This window comes from Lagenorhynchus albirostris, chromosome 13, assembly GCF_949774975.1.
Source record: "Lagenorhynchus albirostris chromosome 13, mLagAlb1.1, whole genome shotgun sequence".
NCBI lineage: Eukaryota > Metazoa > Chordata > Mammalia > Artiodactyla > Delphinidae > Lagenorhynchus > Lagenorhynchus albirostris.
In genome coordinates, this window is record NC_083107.1 from 43,209,713 (window position 1) to 43,228,703 (window position 18,991).

Below are 18,991 nucleotides of genomic sequence, written 5' to 3' on the forward strand. Positions count from 1 at the left end.
TTGAAACCAGTCTTTGAGGTGGCCACGATTATTATCCTTATTTAACAGATAAGGAATGAGGCACAGAGAAAATAATTGTTCAAAATCACAAACCTAGTAAGTGAGACTGTCAGGATTTAAACCTAAGACGTTTGGCTCTAGAATCTATGCTTTTAACCCCTACCTTCACTGTCTCAGAGTGAAGGCGATTCTTCAAAACAGTGATTGTCAAATTGTTTAACATGTTTTAGAATATATTCTGGGGGCATACTTAACAGGAATGACATCTGCCGATGCAGTTCATTTGTGAGGCCGCAGAATGAAGTGTGTCTGAACTGGTCTGGTTGTCGTTTACCTCTAGTCATTTCTTTAGGGCTTACCTTTGGCAAATGGCACCTTTCTCACAAGCTTTACATTTGGAAACTGTTTGTGAATAAAAAAATTTTTGAGAGCATTCTAGCTTCAAATCGACATAATATTTTCCCTTCCAAGTTGTTATTATTTGTAATAACATTGCTCACTTGAATGCTTCTCTTCTTGGTGGTGGTCACTCGTACTGGCTATAACAGCAGAGCTCTGCTTGGAAGTGGCAAAAGAGATGAAAGTAAAATTGATAACTAAGCTTGGTGAGACTTGAGAATGGAATAGGACAAGATGGGTTATTGCTTTGGAGAGGTTTTGATCTAAATATGGAAAGTGATTATGAAGTGTTTGTAAAGTTTTGGAGAATCAGTATGACCCTATAAAGACAACAGGCAGGAATGCCATGCTTGAATCGTAATCTACAAGCTAAGAGCCTACAGGGCTCATGAATCCCTAAATATGTTCTCAGAGAGATTTCCAATAAAATCATATACACATACATAATGACTGGCATATTGAGTTAGGGTACATTTGAGATTAGTGAGGAGCAATACAAATTCAGGTTGGACGGCAGAGCTGTATGCTTTTCTCCAGCCACTTTAAGTTATGATGGTGCAAGAATAGAGACAGCAGGTTTGGATTTAACTGAGCTTGTGGTTTCGCCAAGCTAGATAGGGGAAGCGAGTTGAGAGAGTCTTTGCTATTCTCAACTATTTGTTCTTCTATGTAAATTTTCAAAGCACCTTGTCAAGTTTCATGTAAAAGTCTTGTGATTTTGATTTGAACTTCTTTGACCATACTAATCAGTTTGGGACTAATTGCCTCCTTTATGATACTGAATCTTATAACTCTTCATATCTTTGTCTCTATAATATCTTTTAATGAAGTTTAAAATTTTTCTCCAAAAAAATAAATAAATAAAAGAAATCACATGTACTAAATCTAGCAACAAAGGACATGAAGAAAAATTGTCTATCACTTCCTTGTTTAGTATTTTCATAGTTAAAGCTGTTTATGAAAATTTTCCATGTAGGTTTCATCATAAAATTATGAAATAAGTTATTACTGTCTCAAATTCTTCCTTTGAGACTCAAATGGTTTAGTAATAACAAATGCTGTAACTTGGCTGCCGATTTAGAAATAGTTCTCTTGTAGCTGTTTTCTGAGTTTTTATCCTTTGAGTAGGCAGTCTTGCCTCTCTCAGAGATATTGTGTTATATCTCCCTTGGAAAAATACACCTTCCCTCCCCTCCCCTCCCCTCCCCTCCCCTCCCCTCCCTTCCCCTTCCCTCCCCTTCCCTCCCCTCCCCCTTCCTTTTTTTCCTTTCCTTTTTCCTTTTCTTTTTCCTTTCCTTTCCTTTCCTTTTTTTCAGCTTAGTTCCCTTATATAACACAAAATTTAGAAAGGCAATGTCTTCAAGAGATTGTGTAAAGGTTATAAGGCATCATGCATTATTTTAATTAATTACTCAAGTTCACACTGATTATATTAGTTTTTTTGAAATCCAATAATTTGACTAAAATGAGGGTTCTCTTTTTGTGTGTGCACATCTGCATGCATGTAAAATTTGGCTATGTTCGTATTAGTTTCCTAAGGCTGCCATAACAAAATACCACAAACTGGGTGGTTTAAAGAAACAGAAATGTATTCTCTCACACTTTTGGAGGCTAGATGTAGGAAATCAACTTGTTGACTGAGCCATGCTCCCTTCAAAGCCTCTAGAATCCTTCCTTGCCTCTTCCAGATTCTGGAAGCCTTGGTGTTCCTTGGCTTGTGGCAGTATGACTCCAATTTCTGCCCCATCTTCACATGGCTGTCTTCCCTATGTGTCTGTCTTCTACTTTTCTTAAAAGGATCCCAATCATATTGGATTAAGGGCCCACCCTACTCCATTATGACCTCATCTTCACTAACTACATCTGTGATGACCCTATTTTCAAGTAAGGTCACATTCTGGGGTACTGGGGTTAGGACTTTAACATATCTTTGGGGAGGACACAATTCAACCCACAGCAATATCTAGTTACTAAGAAATCCCTTGTAAGCTTTTTAGGAATATACGCATATTAATTTAAAAGCATAACTTTACCTTTGTTATTTGAAATAGAGAAAAGAAACAAATGAAGGAATATACTATTAAAATCTGCAGTGATAAAATTTTGCATGTCAACCAGGCTTTTATGGGAACTCTTCATTTTCTACTTCAGCAAAAGCTTGGAAGGCAATGTTTTTTATATTTTTGATTAAGATATGTGGCTGAATCACTGACGTTAATATAGTTTTCTTGCATATGTTTCCAAGCCGGTTCAACTTTCTACATAGTTTTCATATTTGCTTTCATAAATGAGAAAGATAAAGTTAGAAGAGAAGCTCATCTAAGTTAAACACACCATGTGAATATCCTCTTTCTCTTTTTTTTCTTACTTTGAAACGTATAAAAGGAAACTGTCTTCTTTCAAGAAAGGCTCTAAAGAATCTCGTTACATTTATAAAGACTTCCAAATGCTGTAATAAATCTGCCTGCATCATCTTTAATTCAGAGCATTGTTGCAACTCTCCTACTGTAAAATACATCTTTCTGAGCTGCTTATCCCAATATTTGATGTTGGCACTAGAGAGAAATTAAAGGCTAAAAATAAACAATAAAAAATGATTTTGAAGGTAGATCAGAGCGAGAGAGTCATTAGGTTTAACCCCCTGATTCACAGATGAGGATATTGAAGCCCAGAGGCTCCTAAAGGTCACCAAGCTGGGGATCTAGAATCTTGCTCTACTGAATCACATCGTATTTTCTTCCATATCTTATTCAAAACTTGTACAAAAGGTGAAGAATAGTTGGCACTGAGTTGTACACTTTAAATGCATAAATTGTATGGTATGAGAATTATACCTCAATAAAGCTGTTTAAAAAAAAGATTAATGGCTGGGTTTCAGAGGTTCAGCAATGAAAGCACAATATGCTTAGGAAACATTCATTTTAAATAATAGTTTCTTTTTTAAAAATTGCACAGTACATAGTCACCTGAAAACAGCAACTAGCCCCAATTCTAAGATCTAAATAACAACTTAAGCTAGACTTAGCTTTATTTACAACACTATCAATTTCATAGAGATAGAAGGTGATTTAGAGAAGGAAAATTGTTTAAGAAATAGTCTTAAAACATTTATTGACACCCAGAAAAGTCTGCACACATTTATAAGGTTAAGTTAAAATGTAAACTCTTAAATAATGCTCTGTCATGGAGCTTGAAGTACCATCCTGCAAGTTCACCTTCCCAGAGGACAAATTAGGTTAACAGGAAACTGTGTTTTTTCTGTTCTTTCTTTCTGGAACTCTTATTAGTGATTCACAGGCCTCCCAAATTTATCTTCTAGCTTTTTCATCGTTTGTCTTCTGTATTACATCTTTGTCTTTTTTAAGAAAAATAATCAGCTTTACTGAGATATAATTTTTATCCAACAAAGTTCACTCATTTTAATCATATAGTTCAATGAGTTTTGACAACGTATATTAGTCGTGTAACCATCAACACTATCACTCCAAGAAGTTCCCTATCCCCTCTGCAATCACTCCCTCCCCTCCCCGTGCCCCTGGTGGTTTTGCCCTTTTAAGAATCACATAAACAGAATCATAGGGTATGGAGGCTTTTGTGTCTTGCTTCTTTCATTAATATAATCCTTTTGAGTTTCCTCCATGCTGTGTATATCAATAGTTTATTCCTTTTTATTGTCGAGTAGGATTCCAAAGCCACAATATGTTTATCCATTCATTAGTTGATGGACGTTTGGGTTGTTTCCAGTTCTCATTTCTCTTGGATAAATATCCAGGAGTAAAATTGCTGAGTCATATCATTAGGTATGTTTAACTTTATAAGTAATTACCAAATGATTTTCCAAATTGGTGGTACCATTTTATACTTGCAAGAACATTCATTATGTATTCTTGCCAAATTTTGTAGCTTTGACTGTTCTATTTATGTCCATGATTCATTTTGAACTAATTTTTTTATTATGATGTGAGATAAGGATCAAAGGTCATGTGTGTGTGTGTGTGTGTGTGTGTGTGTGTGTGTGTGTGTGTTTGCATATGGATGTCCAATTTTTCCAGCACAATTTGTTGAAAAGACTATGCTTTCCCCACTGAAATACTTTGACACCAGTGTAAAAACCTGACTATACATATGTGGGTCTATTTCTGGACTCTATTCTGTTCCACTGATCTACTTGTCCATTTTTATGCCAGTACTACACTGTCTTAATTATTGTAGCTTTATTATAAATCTTGAAGTCAAGTTGAAGTCCTTCTAGTTTCTTTAATTTCTCTAGCAATGTTTGTAGTGTAATGGTCTTGGTCATATTTTGTTAAATCCATCCTTAAATATTTCATGTTTTCTGAGGCTATTGTAAATGGTGTTGCTTTTTTTAAAAAAGAAAATACTTCAATTTCCATTTGTTTGTTACTAATACATCTTTTTGTTCTTTTTTCTATTTCCCTGGGAGTTTTACAAATGTAACTTCCAACACTTTAATTTTTTAAAGTTGCAATTAAAATCTTTTTGATGTAGTAAAATGAAATTTACCATTATAACCACTTTTAAGTGAGCAGTTCAGTGGCATTAAATGCATTCACATTGTTGTGCAACTATCACCACTATCCATCTCCAGAACTTCTTCATCATCGCATAATGAAACTCTGTGTATACCAAATACTCTCTAAATACTAACTCCCCATTTCCACCTTCCCTTAGCCCTGGTACCCACTGTTTTACTTTCTGTCTCTATGTATTTGACTATTCTAGGTACCTCATATAAGTGGAATCATACATTACTTGTCCCTTTGTGTCTGGTTTATTTCACTTAGTCTTCAACCATGTTGTAGCATGTATCCGAATTTCATTCCTTTTTAAGGCTGAATAGTATTCCATTGTATGTATATATCACATTTTGTTTTTCTATTCATTCATTAATAGACCCTGGGTTGTTTCTACCTTTTGGCTATTGTAAATAATGCTGCTATGAACATGAAATTGGTTTTAATTTGTGAACTCACTCATGTTCTTTGATTTTTTTTCCTTTTTGTTATTTCTGTTTTTTGTTTTATGGAGTGATATATGCTGTTATCTCCCTGTAAATATTAAAGTTTCTATGATGTTTTCTTCTGTTTTCTGTATGCCTCTGTTCCCTCAAGTTTCTTTTTCTGTTTATTTTCATTTTTAGCTTCCATTCAAGACTTTTGTGAAATGACTGGTGGTTCTTGTGTTTTGTTTTATGTTTAAGAGTAGAGAATTTTAAAGAATGGACAGAAGCTTTGTGGGGAGAAGGGGGCAGGTGGGGCTCATCAAGTCTTTTTACTGGGGTACTCCAAATGCCAATACTTTGAGAAATTTTCACTGGAACCATTTTGTTTCTCCACAAATGAATCCTCCAATTTCCTTTCTGGAGGAGAATGAGGTATAGGGGACAGCAGGGGCTGGGGGAGCAGTGATAGTGGGGCAGTGGTGATATGTTTAAGCCTTGCTGCAGGCTTTCTGGGTGTAGGAAGGGGACAAAGGGGCTGAGGATTCCTCTCTTACTTAATCCACTTGTTTTCAATACTAGCACCTCCAAGGGCTGAGCATCTCAAGGATTCTATGGCACAAAATGACTTACTTCTAGTTGATATTGCCCCTTGAGATGTGTTTAGGTTGTAACTTCACAGTCTGCTAAATCAGTAACTGCTCCTCTATCTGCTTTGTCTTCCAAAAATATGTTGAAATATTTTATACACTGTTGTCTCCTCTGTTATTCTCTTTGTCTTTGTTGGTTAATACCATTTTTATTGCTTTACTGACATTTTAATGGGGTTTTAGGAGGGAGAGGAAATGAATGACACACCATATTTAACTCAATAGAGTAAATAGTATTTATCATTTCATAAGTGATTTACAACATTACTTTTACCACTTGACAGGAAAAATTTCCACTCCGGACAATAAATAAAACTCAGATAAAATGGAAATAATAGATGATAATAAGTTTGTAGTAATAAAAGGAAAATGAATTTCAAAAAAGACACATGCAGGGTAATATACTATAGCATTTCCAGTGATGAATGTGTTTCTCAGTTCTCAGGAAAGTAGAAAAAAAGTTGAATATGAGCAATATAGATCTGTTGATTAAAAAAATCGTATACCTCATAAATACAAGTAGTATATAAAAGAATCATTTATTGTTTAATTTTGTAATTTATAGAGTTTGCTTAATCTCTTATTGCCTTTCTTTCAGCCATTTCCTTCTCTTTAGCATCTTCATTAGTGGCTGGTTAGTTACAGAAAGAGGCAAAAGTCTACCAGGCAATTCTACCACTTGTTATTGGCTAAGCGGCTGGAGTTACCAGTTTAATGAGGGTTTAAGAATTATCTGAGGCTTAAATTATTGGTGCTGTCCCTATTACTATAGATTACTTAGTGCTGAATAGAACTAAACTGGGCACTTACTGGAATATTATTTTGAGTTCTGAGTTTAAGGTGAATGGAGAAAACAAAATGAGCGCCTATTTAAAAACTGGACCTATTGGAGTTTTTTGTTTTGTTTTGATTTGTACTGTCTAGGAAAAGAAAAGGATCAGTGGAAATAACATTGCTCAAATACGTCCAGAGATACTTCATGTTGATCTTTCCCAGGGCTCTACTCTAGGCCTTTTTCTCCCATGGACAGTAGACAGTATCCACCAACCTGCTTGGCCATCCTCTCCTTTACCCCACCATTTTTCCTCAAATATTTACCCATGAAACCTAACCAACAGGTTTAGCTACCTGCTCTCCAGACTAGATTTAAGCTCCAGCCCTAGTTTTCCAGCTGTCTCCTGATTATTTCTACTACTCCAATGTTCTTCAGGCAACTCAAGTTCATTGTATCTAAAAACTTAGGTCATTATATCCTCCCCAGCATTACTCACCCATTCTGTGCTCCTCTCCTGACTTCTTTTCTTTAATAATGGCAGTACCAATTTACCTTGTCACCTAAACTTAAACCTTAGAATCAGCTTCTCTTTCTTCAGCCTCTCCATCCTATTAGTCACCAAATTCTATGAATTCAACCTAAATGTTTTTCAAATTTATCTTCTCCTATTTCCTATGCTATTAGTTTAGGCTTTCATCAACTTCTGCCTGAACTATAAGCAATAGTTATGTTTCACTTAGACCAGTCTGTCTGTCTGTCTCCCTCTCTCTATTATATATTGATACATGTAATATATATTCATACACATATGTATATACATACATACATACACACATACACACATATATGAATGTGTAGACACACATATGTATATATACCTATATATTCTTACGTAAACTAGACTACATGTTCCTTGATGTTAGGAAATGTGTTAGATGCTCAATAGATTTTAGTTGAAGAAATGAATAATGTTTATTTTAAAGATAGTGACCACCTGGTTTCTATTTCCATTCACAATAAAATAACAAAATTTATACCTCAATGTTTAGGTATTAGGAAGAGTGGGATACCTACTAGAGTGAGTTATTTATAACCCAGATAACTTTGTAAACTCTTCTTTGTAGTTCTTTTTTTCTCATGAGGACAGATTTTCTTTTATTTCTCTAAGATGGTTTTGGAATTTCTTTGCTTGGATTTGTGATGCTTAGAACAACTGATCAAAAATAGTTTTTTTGCTAGATCAAAATAAATATCACCAGAGAAATGATGCATATTAAACTAGGAAGGAAATGCAGTATTAACACAGAGGACCTTTTTGGGCCTTATGACTTTCACTTGCATATTATATGATTTCTCTTTGAAACTTGAAATTTTAATTTTAGGTCCAACTCTAATTGTCAGTGTATAACCAGCATGGCCAAAGACGTTGATCTTATACTATTTATATGTCTATTCTTATTACAGATGAACTTAGTGTATGTCAAGATGTTAGCCAGAACCATAAGCTGCATTTCACAAAAAGGTACATTTCATGAAATCTAAAATCCTAGTGAAATGGTAGGGACAATGACATAGCAAGCTGTTAATTTTTCCCTTAAGAGTGCCAAAATGATGTTTTAGTCTTTTTTGAATACAAAGGTTGAACGTAGCTCATTGGTGCTCTTTGAACACAAGCAAGTCTTTCTCTGTCGGCAAAAAAGCTGTGATGCACAGCTTCTTGTAACAGATTTCTCAGGAATCTACCTTTCATCTTTCTCCCATGGTTGCTGAATCTACTCTCCAGTCTACATCCTACAGTATGTAGACAAGAGTACACCCATCCCACGCTTTTAACTCTCTCAGGGGGCATACATGATGCAAGGACAATTAACCTGTTCTATGTATGTATACCAGATTAGTTGTCAATTCAACACTCTACAATAAGGTATACTGCTACAGAAATGGAATGGGCTATTTCCCTAAGTAGTGAGTCTTCCTTTACTGAAAGTGTTCATGCACATTTGTGTCTGATTTGTTCAGTGCCGTTGTTCAGAGTCTTGAACAGTGCTTGGTGCAGAGTAGATACACAATGTATACATATACATATCATGTATGAATGAATTAAGCACATAATGGAAGCACAACATGGCTGATGTTTCAGTTAGCTTTTGCTGCGTAATGGACCATCCCAAAAGGTAGTAGTTTAAAATAGTGATTCATTATTTATCATGATTCTGTGGGTTGGCTGAACATTCATTCTGAGATGGTCTCATATTTCTGGGACATCAGCTCTGTGGCTGGGACGGCTAGGTCTTTCTCTCCATGTCTGTCATCTGGGGCCTCAGCATGCCAAGAGAGAGAGCGTGGAAGCTGTAATACTTCTGCTGGTTAGGCTTGGAACATTTCCAGCATATTCTATTGGACAAAAAAGTCACAAGGCCAGATCCAGAGATGGGGAAATTGACCCAACCTCTTGATGGGTGTTGTTGCAGAGTTTGTAGCCATTTTTAATCTACCACAGATGGCCAAGTTTAAAAAACCTTCTGTAGGGAATTCTTGTAATGGGAGGGAGATTGGTCAAGCTGATTTCCCAGAGTTCTTCCAACTCTGAGATTCCACCAGCCTGAATGGATATTTTTTAATGTTCTAAGAGAGAACAGTTATTAACCCATTGTAACTGGAAACTTTAAACTTCTACATCTGGTAAGATAATTTCAAAGATAATTCATTGAATAATTATTTTCTATTATTATGAACTAGAATTTATACTCTTCCTTTAACCATTTCAAAATACCTATAAGAATGTTCTTGTTAGTGAGAGTGGTATTTACATCTAGTTACCCTAATGTGTCACTAACACTACTTTTAATTCTGGTATAGCAGTAACATTCTCCTTTCCTTATGCTTTGTTGACCATTCTATGAACACTGGATAAGCTCTTTATTCTTATTCATCCATCAAATACTTAATTTTTTAGAAGTCACTGAGATAACAATATAAAATTCTTATTTTTCTCCTGTGTCAGAGGAGAGTGCTTATATTATTGCCTCAATATTTAATGCTATTTACTATTAAAATTATAAATCTACCACTTTTCTGTCATCATTCTTTTATGACAATTTTAATAAATTAAAGATATTTCTTTGTGACTATTTTAGTAATAGCAGATACAGAGATATACGAATGCAGAAATATCATATAAGCAACTTACAATTAATATGTTAAAACCCTGTGAAACTTTCCATTAAGGAGTTTCAGAACAATCACAGTAGGAAAAACAGTATGGGGAAGACTGAACTGCTGATGGCTCAATTGTGATTTAATAGAAAAGTTCATACCATAGAATTTTGCTAGTATATTTTGCTAGTATATGGACTTAGTTGAAAAATCATGTATGTTTTTGATAATTTTTGACAAATATTTGACAAATACTTGAAACAGGACTGTTTTAGTTATTATTGAGGAATCTGTTTTGTTAAAAATTTTTACTTTGGCATTAACCTCCTGCCCCCAAATTCTACACTAACACTTCTCTCTTCCTACTCTTCCCAACCCTTCTAAAAACAAACAAACTCAAAGCAACTCACAACAATTTTCTAAAAATAAAGCCAGTTCATCTCTGTGGGACTGGTAAGTCAGGTCTTTTTTTTTTAATAGATTTAATTAATTAATTAATTAATTTTTTGGCTGCATTGGGTCTTCCGTTGCTGTGTGTGGGCTTTCTCTAGTTGCGGCCTGCGGGGGCTACTCTTCTTTGCAGTGCGAGGACTTCTCATTGTGGTGGCTTCTCTTGTTATGGAGCACAGGCTCTAGGCATGCGGGCTTCAGTAGTTGTGGCACACGGGCTTCAGTAGTTGTGGCTGGCGGGCTCTAGAGTGCAGGCTCAGTAGCTGTGGTGCACAGGCTTAGCTGCTCTGCAGCATGTGGGATCTTCCTGGACCAGGGCTGGAGCCCGTGTCCCCTGCATTGGCAGGTGGATTCTTAACCACTGCACCACCAGGGAAGCCCCGATAAGTCAGGTCTTGAATGTATTGTTGATAACTAACCTGATCAGGTAACATTGCCAGGAAATCTTGTTCTACCTTTCCTTTAAAAAAAAAATAAAGTTTATTTATTAGTTTTACATTTATAGAAGAATTGAACATTAAAGAGAGTTCTTATACACTCCCATGCCCACCTCCCAATCGGTTTCCCCCATAACTAACATCTTGCATTGGTGTGATGAACCAATACTGATATATTACTAAAGTCCACAGTTTACATTACGGTTCACTCTTTGTGTTGTACAGTTCTGAGTTTTGCCAAATGTAAAATGTCATGTATCCATCATCACAGTGTCATACAGAATAGTTTCACTGCCCTAAAAATCTCCTGTGTTCCACCTCTGTGTCCCTCCTCCCTCCCCCCAACCCCTGCTTTTCCTTTTTAATACCCAAATTGAGCCTAGGGTAATATTAATTAGTTGGAGCTAAGAATTTGCTTAAATAACCCGTGATTCCCCATGGCAATCAACATTTCCTTTTTTTAAAAAAATAAATTTATTTATTTTTGGCTGCATTGGATTTTTGTTGCTGCACATGGTCTTTCTCTAGGTGCGGCGAGCGGGGGATACTATTTGTTGCGATGCGTGGGCTTCTCATTGCGGTGGCTTCTCTTATTGTGGTGCATGGGCTCTAGGTGTGCGAGCTTCAGTAGTTGTGGCATGCGGGCTCAGTAGTTGTGACTCGCAGGCTCTAGAGTGCAGGCTCAATAGTTGTGGCGCACGGGCTTAGTTGCTCATGAGGGATCTTCCTGGACCAGGGCTCGAACCCGTGTCCCCTGCATTGGCAGGCGGATTCTTAACCACTGTGCCACCAGGGAAGTCCCAATCAACATTTCTTAATCGTCATCAGACTAGCACTGTTCAATAGAAATAAAATATAAGCCATATATATTTAAAAATTTCTAGATGATGCATTAAAAAGAAACAAATGAAATTAATAATATATTACATTTATCCCAATATAGCCAAAATATTATCAATCCAACATGTAACCAATATAAAAATTGAGATATTTAAATATTTTGTACTAACTCTCAAAATCTAGTGTGCATTTCAAACTTACAGCACATCTCATTTCAGATGACTCACATTTCAAGTGCTCAATAGCCAGGAGTAGCCAATGACTAAGGTATTGAACAGTGCAGGCCTAGACTGTGAGCAACTTGAAAGCAAGCTAACCTCCTCTCTCCAGGGCCTCCAGATTAGGCAGGAAGGGAATATTTTTGAAAGGTATATCAGAAAGATAAAAGGGATCTGTAAATCTCTGGATGCTGATACTTAAATGTTCTGCAACCACTTTCTTTAAACCCTCCAGTTCTGGAAAAAGTGGAATGGGGATTATGCTCATTCTGGCATACCAAAGAAATGAGTATGTATTTGGCTTCCTGACTCCCAGAAGGCCTGAATCATCCGAAATGTTGACTCATGAGCCTTAAGTGACTGAAATATAATGTGAATCAAATTTGCCCTCCAAGGCATCGTTCTCTTTCCACTTTCCTCTCTCCCCTTCCTCTTTGGGTGACTCATCCTTCTACCAAGTAAGAGTCCAGTAGCGGGCAGATCCCAAAACCCTCTTTGAAGATGAGCAGACTTTCAAATGGTCTGCCCCAGTCCCTAGATCATCCAGCCCAGCTGTTTTGCCTACGTCATCCAGGATCCGCAGTTTAGACTGGGACTGATCTTAAAACTGTCAAAAATATTATTTTTTCTTTTAAGGTGGTGATGGTAGTAGTGATAAGGTGGTTTGGGAATTTAAGTTTGAAAAAAGACAATCTTATTTCAAAATCTAAAATTTAACGTATACTTCAATCCTTAAGGCTACTCCACGGTCCCGTTATTTGGTACCTTTCTGCGCTCTGGGATTTTTCCTTTCTTGGGAGGAAAGTTTCCACTCCCAGTCCCCAAGATAACGCCTTTCCGGTGGCGCGCCAGGAGCGTCTCCGACCCTTCAGGGCAGGCAGGCAGCGGGCTCGCTTTCCCAGTACTCTAATTACACAGACTGACCTCCAGCTGTGGGCAAGGCCTAGACCCCCAGTTCGACCCTCTACTACACTAGGCGGACTGTGGGGTTCCCAGCTCCAAACCCCGCCCATCGAACCCAGCCTGGCCGGTAAAAGAGAGGAAGTGCGGTAACACCCACCCACTTGCGTCTTTTTCCTTTCCCGTTGGGCCGGCTGGTTGCCCGTCAACTCTATCTCTTAGCCGATTGGCTCGCTTCCTCCCGCGTTAGTGCCTGCCTCTCCCTGGCAGGAGCGTGAGTCACGCCAAACTGGGCGGAGAGTCGGCTGGCCTCTCTCCTTCGCTCGTCTGGGCGGCGGCGGCGGCGGCAACTGGGGACGGGGCGGGTGGCGCATCACGGGCGCGGAGGCAGGAGGAGCAGTCTCATTGTTCCGGGAGCCGTCGCCACTGCAGGTCCCTCGGCTCGTTGGGCCCTGCCCCTCTCAGTCTTCCCCACCCCCCCATAACTGCCCGCGGCTGTGAGGAGAAGCGTCTCCCGCGGAGGCAGCAGCTGCAGCATCATCTCTTCCCCGCCAGCAATGGAAGACATGGACCAGTCGCCAATGGTCTCCTCGTCCTCGGACAGCCCGCCCCGGCCTCAGCCCGCGTTCAAGTACCAGTTCGTGAAGGAGCCCGAGGACGAAGAGGAAGAGGAGGAGGAAGACGAGGACGAGGACGAGGACCTGGAGGAGCTGGAGGTGCTCGAGAGGAAGCCCGCCGCCGCGCTGTCGGCGGCCCCAGTGCCCTCCGCCGCCGCCACCCCGGCTGGCGCGCCCCTGCTGGACTTCGGCAATGACTTCGTGCCCCCGGCGCCCCGGGGGCCCCTGCCGGCAGCGCCCCTCGCCGCCCCGGAGCGGCAGCCGTCTTGGGACCCGAGCCCCGCGTCGTCGGCGGAGCCAGCGCCCTCCCTACCCTCCATTACCAAAACCTCGCCCTCCCAGCTCTCTGAGGACGATGAGCCTCCAGCCCGGCCTCCCCCTCCTCCCCCGGCCGACGTGAGCCCTCAGGCGGAGCCCGCGTGGATCCCGGCCGCCCCTGCCCCCGCCGCGCCCCCCTCCACGCCGGCCGCGCCCCAACGCAGGGGCTCCTCCGGCTCAGTGGGTGAGTGCCGCGCCCTTCGCCTCGCGCCGCCCCTCGCGCCCCTCCCTCTTTTGTGCGCAGCCCCCAAAGCCTGCGCCCAGCCTTCCTCTCCGCCCGTAGGGGGCTTTGTCTGCGGACAAGGCGCCCCCGCTGGTGGGAGCCGCGGGGAGCAGGGTGGGGCGGTCGAGGAAGCCCGGGCGTGTTCTTTATTGTCCGTCTGGGTGTCGGGGAACAAGTGCACCCCGCCCGCTCCCAGGTTCTTCTCTCAGGTCTCCATTCCACCGCGTCCGGGAAGTTAGGAACCCACCCCTTGCAGGAGCTGGGTGTGTATCGAGGAACTAGGGGTGCGGATTCATCGGGCTGGCTCGGTTCCGGGGTGAGGATGGAAGGCCTTGGTGGCCTAATCTTTTGTTTGCCCGTCTGGGTTGCTCCTGGGGAAAAGACGCAGTTTTGCTGTTGGTCTTTGCCTGCATTCACCTCTGGCCCCCCTCCTCAACCCTCCCTCGGCTTGGGTGGCCCCATGCGCTTCATCCCCCCCTCCCCCCTCTGGTCCAGTGGAGAACGTCCACTTTGACCCGACTGCAGTGAAGGGAGAGCGCCTCCAGTGGTGTGACTCGTGGAGAACTGGGGAGAGGAGTTCTGGCGAAGGCCTGCCACCGCCCAGCTTACCGGGTTGTGATGTGGCGTCTCCCCCCGCCTCCCGGCTTAACCGAGCCGGGGAAGTAGGACCTGGGCGTCGTGTTCCGAGGGGGCAGAGTGCTGCCAGGGCCTCTGCCGCAGGGTCAGGGGAATTGCTGTTAGGGTGGACAGGTTTAGCCTATTAAGCATCGTGATTGAATCGTAGAGAAAAAAGGAAAAGGCAAAATGGTTGACATTCCTAAAGAAGGGGAAACCTGTGGATTCCCTATCGGGAATAGGGCAGGTGAACTTGTGGCAGATTTGCCATGAGACTTAATGAAATGTTTTGAGACAGACGTTTTCGTTTATTGGTTAGAAAATACTACTTCGTAGAAGTAATGTTTTAGGTCTGCAGAGACAAATCTGCATAGTCTGTGAATAGTTTTCAAATCTTTTCATTCACGAGCATCTGGTTGTGTGTTGTTGTTATTATTAGTGACATTGTTTTATTACCCTTTTCATCTTGGGAAACTTTATTTTGGAAGAGAAAAAATCAAGTTCGTTAGAGATTGAGAATTCATCTTATTAGACACGTTAATTAGCTCAATAACAAATAGCTTGTTACTTTTGGGACAAAGTGTCCCACTAGTAGTAGGATTTTTATGTATAAAAGGGCAAGAACCAAGAATCAGGTAGTGTAACAGCCTGCTGACAAATTGTCATAGCCTTGTAGGATTTTAGAAATGGTTCTTTTTCTAGAAAAAGGAACTCAGTGGGAGATCACAGAAGAATTTTTTTTTTTCTTCAATTCACTCCTGCTCCACAGTGGGGAAAATAAGCCAATAGTGATGTTTCTGAGTAGCATTTTGATATTGACATACCCCCAAACATTACTCAAAACATTATTCACTACACTAAAGATATTAGAATCTGAGGAGTAACTCATATTTTCCTTTTTCTGGGTAAAAACACACATTTTAGAGAAACTGAGGTAGAAAAATATTAAATAATAAGAAATTTACAAATGATAAATTTAATGATTAAGAAAGGCATACTAATTTGTCATCTTGTATTCCTTCATGGAAACAAAGAAAAGAGTTCTGTTGTTTGAACCTTGGAGATTCAGGAGGTGACAGCATTCTCTTGGAATTTTGACTTTTGGAATACTAAGTTTGGAAGACAAAGGAGAAAGAATATTGCCTACTCAGCGACTCTATCTTTACATAGTTCCCTAATTCTGGATTGATGTTGCCTATTTGGAAAGTTTAGTTCCTTTAGTAAATACAGCAACATTATGATTTTGGGCACAGATAGTTAAGGCGTTTCACTGAGTCTAGGTTTCTTAACGAGTTCATTCATTCAACTGATTATTGATTACCTACAAAGAGGCACTATTCTAGGCTCTGAGCATATAGCAATAAGCAAGACACATGTGTTCCCCGTGGGAGGAGTACAGATAATATGCACATAATTAAGGAAGGCAGATTAGTGTTAAGTGTTATGAGGAATATAAGCAGAATGGTGGTGTGGAAAAATGACTGAGATGTGTGGGAGCCTTTTTAGGTAGGGTGGCACTGAGAGAGGCCTTTCTGAGGAGGGGAGATTTAAGCTGCAGGTGTAAAAAATTTCCAAGAAGCTCCTAGGAGGCAAAAGCCCTGAGGCAGTAATAAGCTTTGTATGTTTGAGAATCTAGTAAGAAGACTAGTGAGAAAAACTAGGGGGAGAGTGGTATAAGGTGAGCGTGGGGAGGTGGACTACACTTAGATCATTTGAGGTCTCTAACAGGCCATGGTAAAAAAATTTGCTTTTTAAAATATTGTTTATTTTAGAAATGTGCTCCTTAAATATTTATATTGGGATTTTGGAGCAGAAATGTAGTTTTGAAGACTTAGAGAAACTAAAAGGACTGATGTGAGTAAAGACAAAGAGCTGAGAAGTGTGCAGAACATGGTTAGAAACATAGAGCAGTCTGACTGGAAGAGGATTTATGTTAGTGAATATGGTAGATCCCTGACAGTTGTGTATGTAACATTGTTGTCTACCCTATTTTTTGAGTAAACGCTGATTTCCCTTACTTGGTAAGTTGTAATTTTGCTGTTTGCTGTTGTGCTTGGAGCATCCCCATTGCAGTGAAGTAACTGAAGTGAGACTGAAGCCTCTCCCCTGCTGACCATTTTTCATGGAGAAGCATTGGCTTCAGGTTAAAAAGGTGGTTGGTTAACCTAGGCTTTGAGGATATGCAAACATTCATAAAGGATGGCATTGAGCTGGTCTCTGGACGTGTTCTAAGCCAGTGTTAATTAAGATTGAAAATGTGTGGTAGATCTGGATTCTGAAGGGTGTTGAATGCCAAATTAAGGAATTAGGGTTTTATCATCCTGCTTTTATTCATGCTCTGCCATTCACAGTTGCCTTTGCTTTTGGCAATTTAAATAATGAAACAAAAAATGTTTTTGTTGTTGTTTCCCAAATATAAAGTTATTTCATTGTTTTTCATCCTTCTGAATTACTGCTTTAGACATTGGGAAGCCACTGAAAATTATTGAACTGAGGCATGGCATCATGAAAGCAGTGTTAGAAAAGTGAGTTGGTGACAATATTCAAGATAAGTTGGAAAGAAAAATAGGGGAACTATTTAGAAATCTTTCACAGTAGTTCTGAGAGAGGTGAGTAGAGCCTGAACTAGTTCATTAGTAGTTCATTCAGTGGAAATGGAATACAGGGAGGAATATAAGAAACTCTAGGAAGCATGCTTTTTTTGGCTCTGAATCTCTGTTTTTATAGTTAGGTTAATAAGACGTTTTATGAAAGCAAAGTTGATAGGACTTGGAGGCCATGGATATAAATACAAAGAAAAGAATGTTGATGCTTATTAAATCAATTTCAGAGATTGTCCAAAGTTGTTTTTGCAGTGGAAGCTTGTATAGAATTGAATATTGCTCATAAGTATAGGTTATGGCTTAAGGATTAAAAATTATTAGTCTTTTACAAAGTCATTTATTATATGATTATTTATATCAGCTTAGGAGCACATATTAGAAATGTTAAAAGATTTTGAGTGATACATAGTTTAAATCTTAAGTATCAGTCCTTAACATAAAGTTCAAGTAAACAGTGATGTGACACTCCCAGGAAGTAGTTGCCTCTAAAGAAAGGGATGTCATGCCATAATCCATTCCCCATCCTCTCTCCTCCTATTATAATCTAGAAAATGATAACAAGGAATGGAACTGATGAATTTAGAGATTCTGAATAATTCTCTTGTTAACCATTTCTAATTTTTTGACTAGGAATAACAGTTGGGAACAAGTGGTGTGCTCCTTAAGGATAAAGTGAATTACATTTCACATTGGTTCCTAGGAAGCTCAGTGTCAAATTTATAGTTCTTTTTAGTAACTCATGAGCTTCCTCAAATCCTTTTTAAAATGAAGTGATGAATATATATTGAACCTTTGATACATGTGTAATTATGTGGAATAGTATTTAGAAAACATGCTATTTGAGCACTGTATTTCTGTAAACTTGGAAGATTTGCTATGTTATATGAAACGTTTCCAAAAAGGAACATATTTTCTATTGTTCAGTAATTGACTCTGTTTTATGTGTAGTTATTTCATAATATACCTAAAAGCAGTTTATTTGAACCACTGCTGTTGCAAGGCCCCAATTTAAATGACACATTTTAAAGGTTCTTTGCTAGCCCAGGGTAAAAGTACCAACCAAATGGATAATAGTTCTTGATTTTTCCCTGGGACCTCTAAGTAGAAGTAAATGTTGGCAGATGAACTATTCTTATAGTACATTCTTTGAGACTTTTTGTTCCTGTTTCTAAATATAGACCCTAGAAAGTCCCTCTGGGGGTGGTAGCACCAGGGATGGGAACTGTAAGGGCAGAACCATAATTCATCAGCAGTGTTTAAATGGGTGAGTGTGACCTTTGTGGCTAGCTAATGTAGGACATAGGCATGCAAAATGGTAGGACCCAGCTCTGCTTATGCTAAGGTGTTCTCAGACCAATGGCCTCATCATTCTTCTCAACTCTAAAGGGGAATTGATAATTTCACATCTAAATTGATGGTTTTTTTGTTTCTTGGAATGGTGATTCTTAATTTTTAAGTTACTTTACTCATGTGTTCCCGTAACATTCTATTCTTACCTCATCATATGTATCATACTATATATATGGGAATGGTATGTTTACTCATTTCTGTTCACCAGACTATATGCTCCTTGAGGAAAGGGGCTGTATTACCTTTTTTCCTTGAGGAAAAGGACTGTATGACATTATATTTGCATTGCTGAGCACAGTGCCTTAGATGTGGCATAGGCACTCAGATATTTGTTGAATGAATATAATATTAATAGATGAATCCTGATCTATATTCTGTATCGTTCTAGAATTACTGCAATATTTTCTCTTAAATAAAAATCCCAAGTCTTGGGACTTGCCTGGCGGTCCGGTGGTTAAGACTCTATGCTTCCACTGCAGG

General features: G+C 39.4%; 1 protein-coding gene across 3 annotated transcripts in view; it reads left to right on the forward strand.

Annotated features, from left to right (window-relative positions):
• The first annotated feature begins 13,098 nt into the window (after positions 1-13,098).
• The window catches only part of RTN4 (reticulon 4), a 66,830-nt gene continuing 60,937 nt past the window's right edge, over positions 13,099-18,991 (forward strand). Inside the window, exon 1 of one of the 3 annotated variants that reach the window (XM_060170086.1) lies at positions 13,099-13,904. In XM_060170086.1, the coding sequence (XP_060026069.1) occupies positions 13,343-13,904 (562 nt within the window). In that variant the 5' untranslated portion in view covers positions 13,099-13,342. The remainder of the gene's footprint in view (positions 13,905-18,991) is intronic. The other 2 variants (XM_060170081.1, XM_060170082.1) reach the window with 2 other exon arrangements.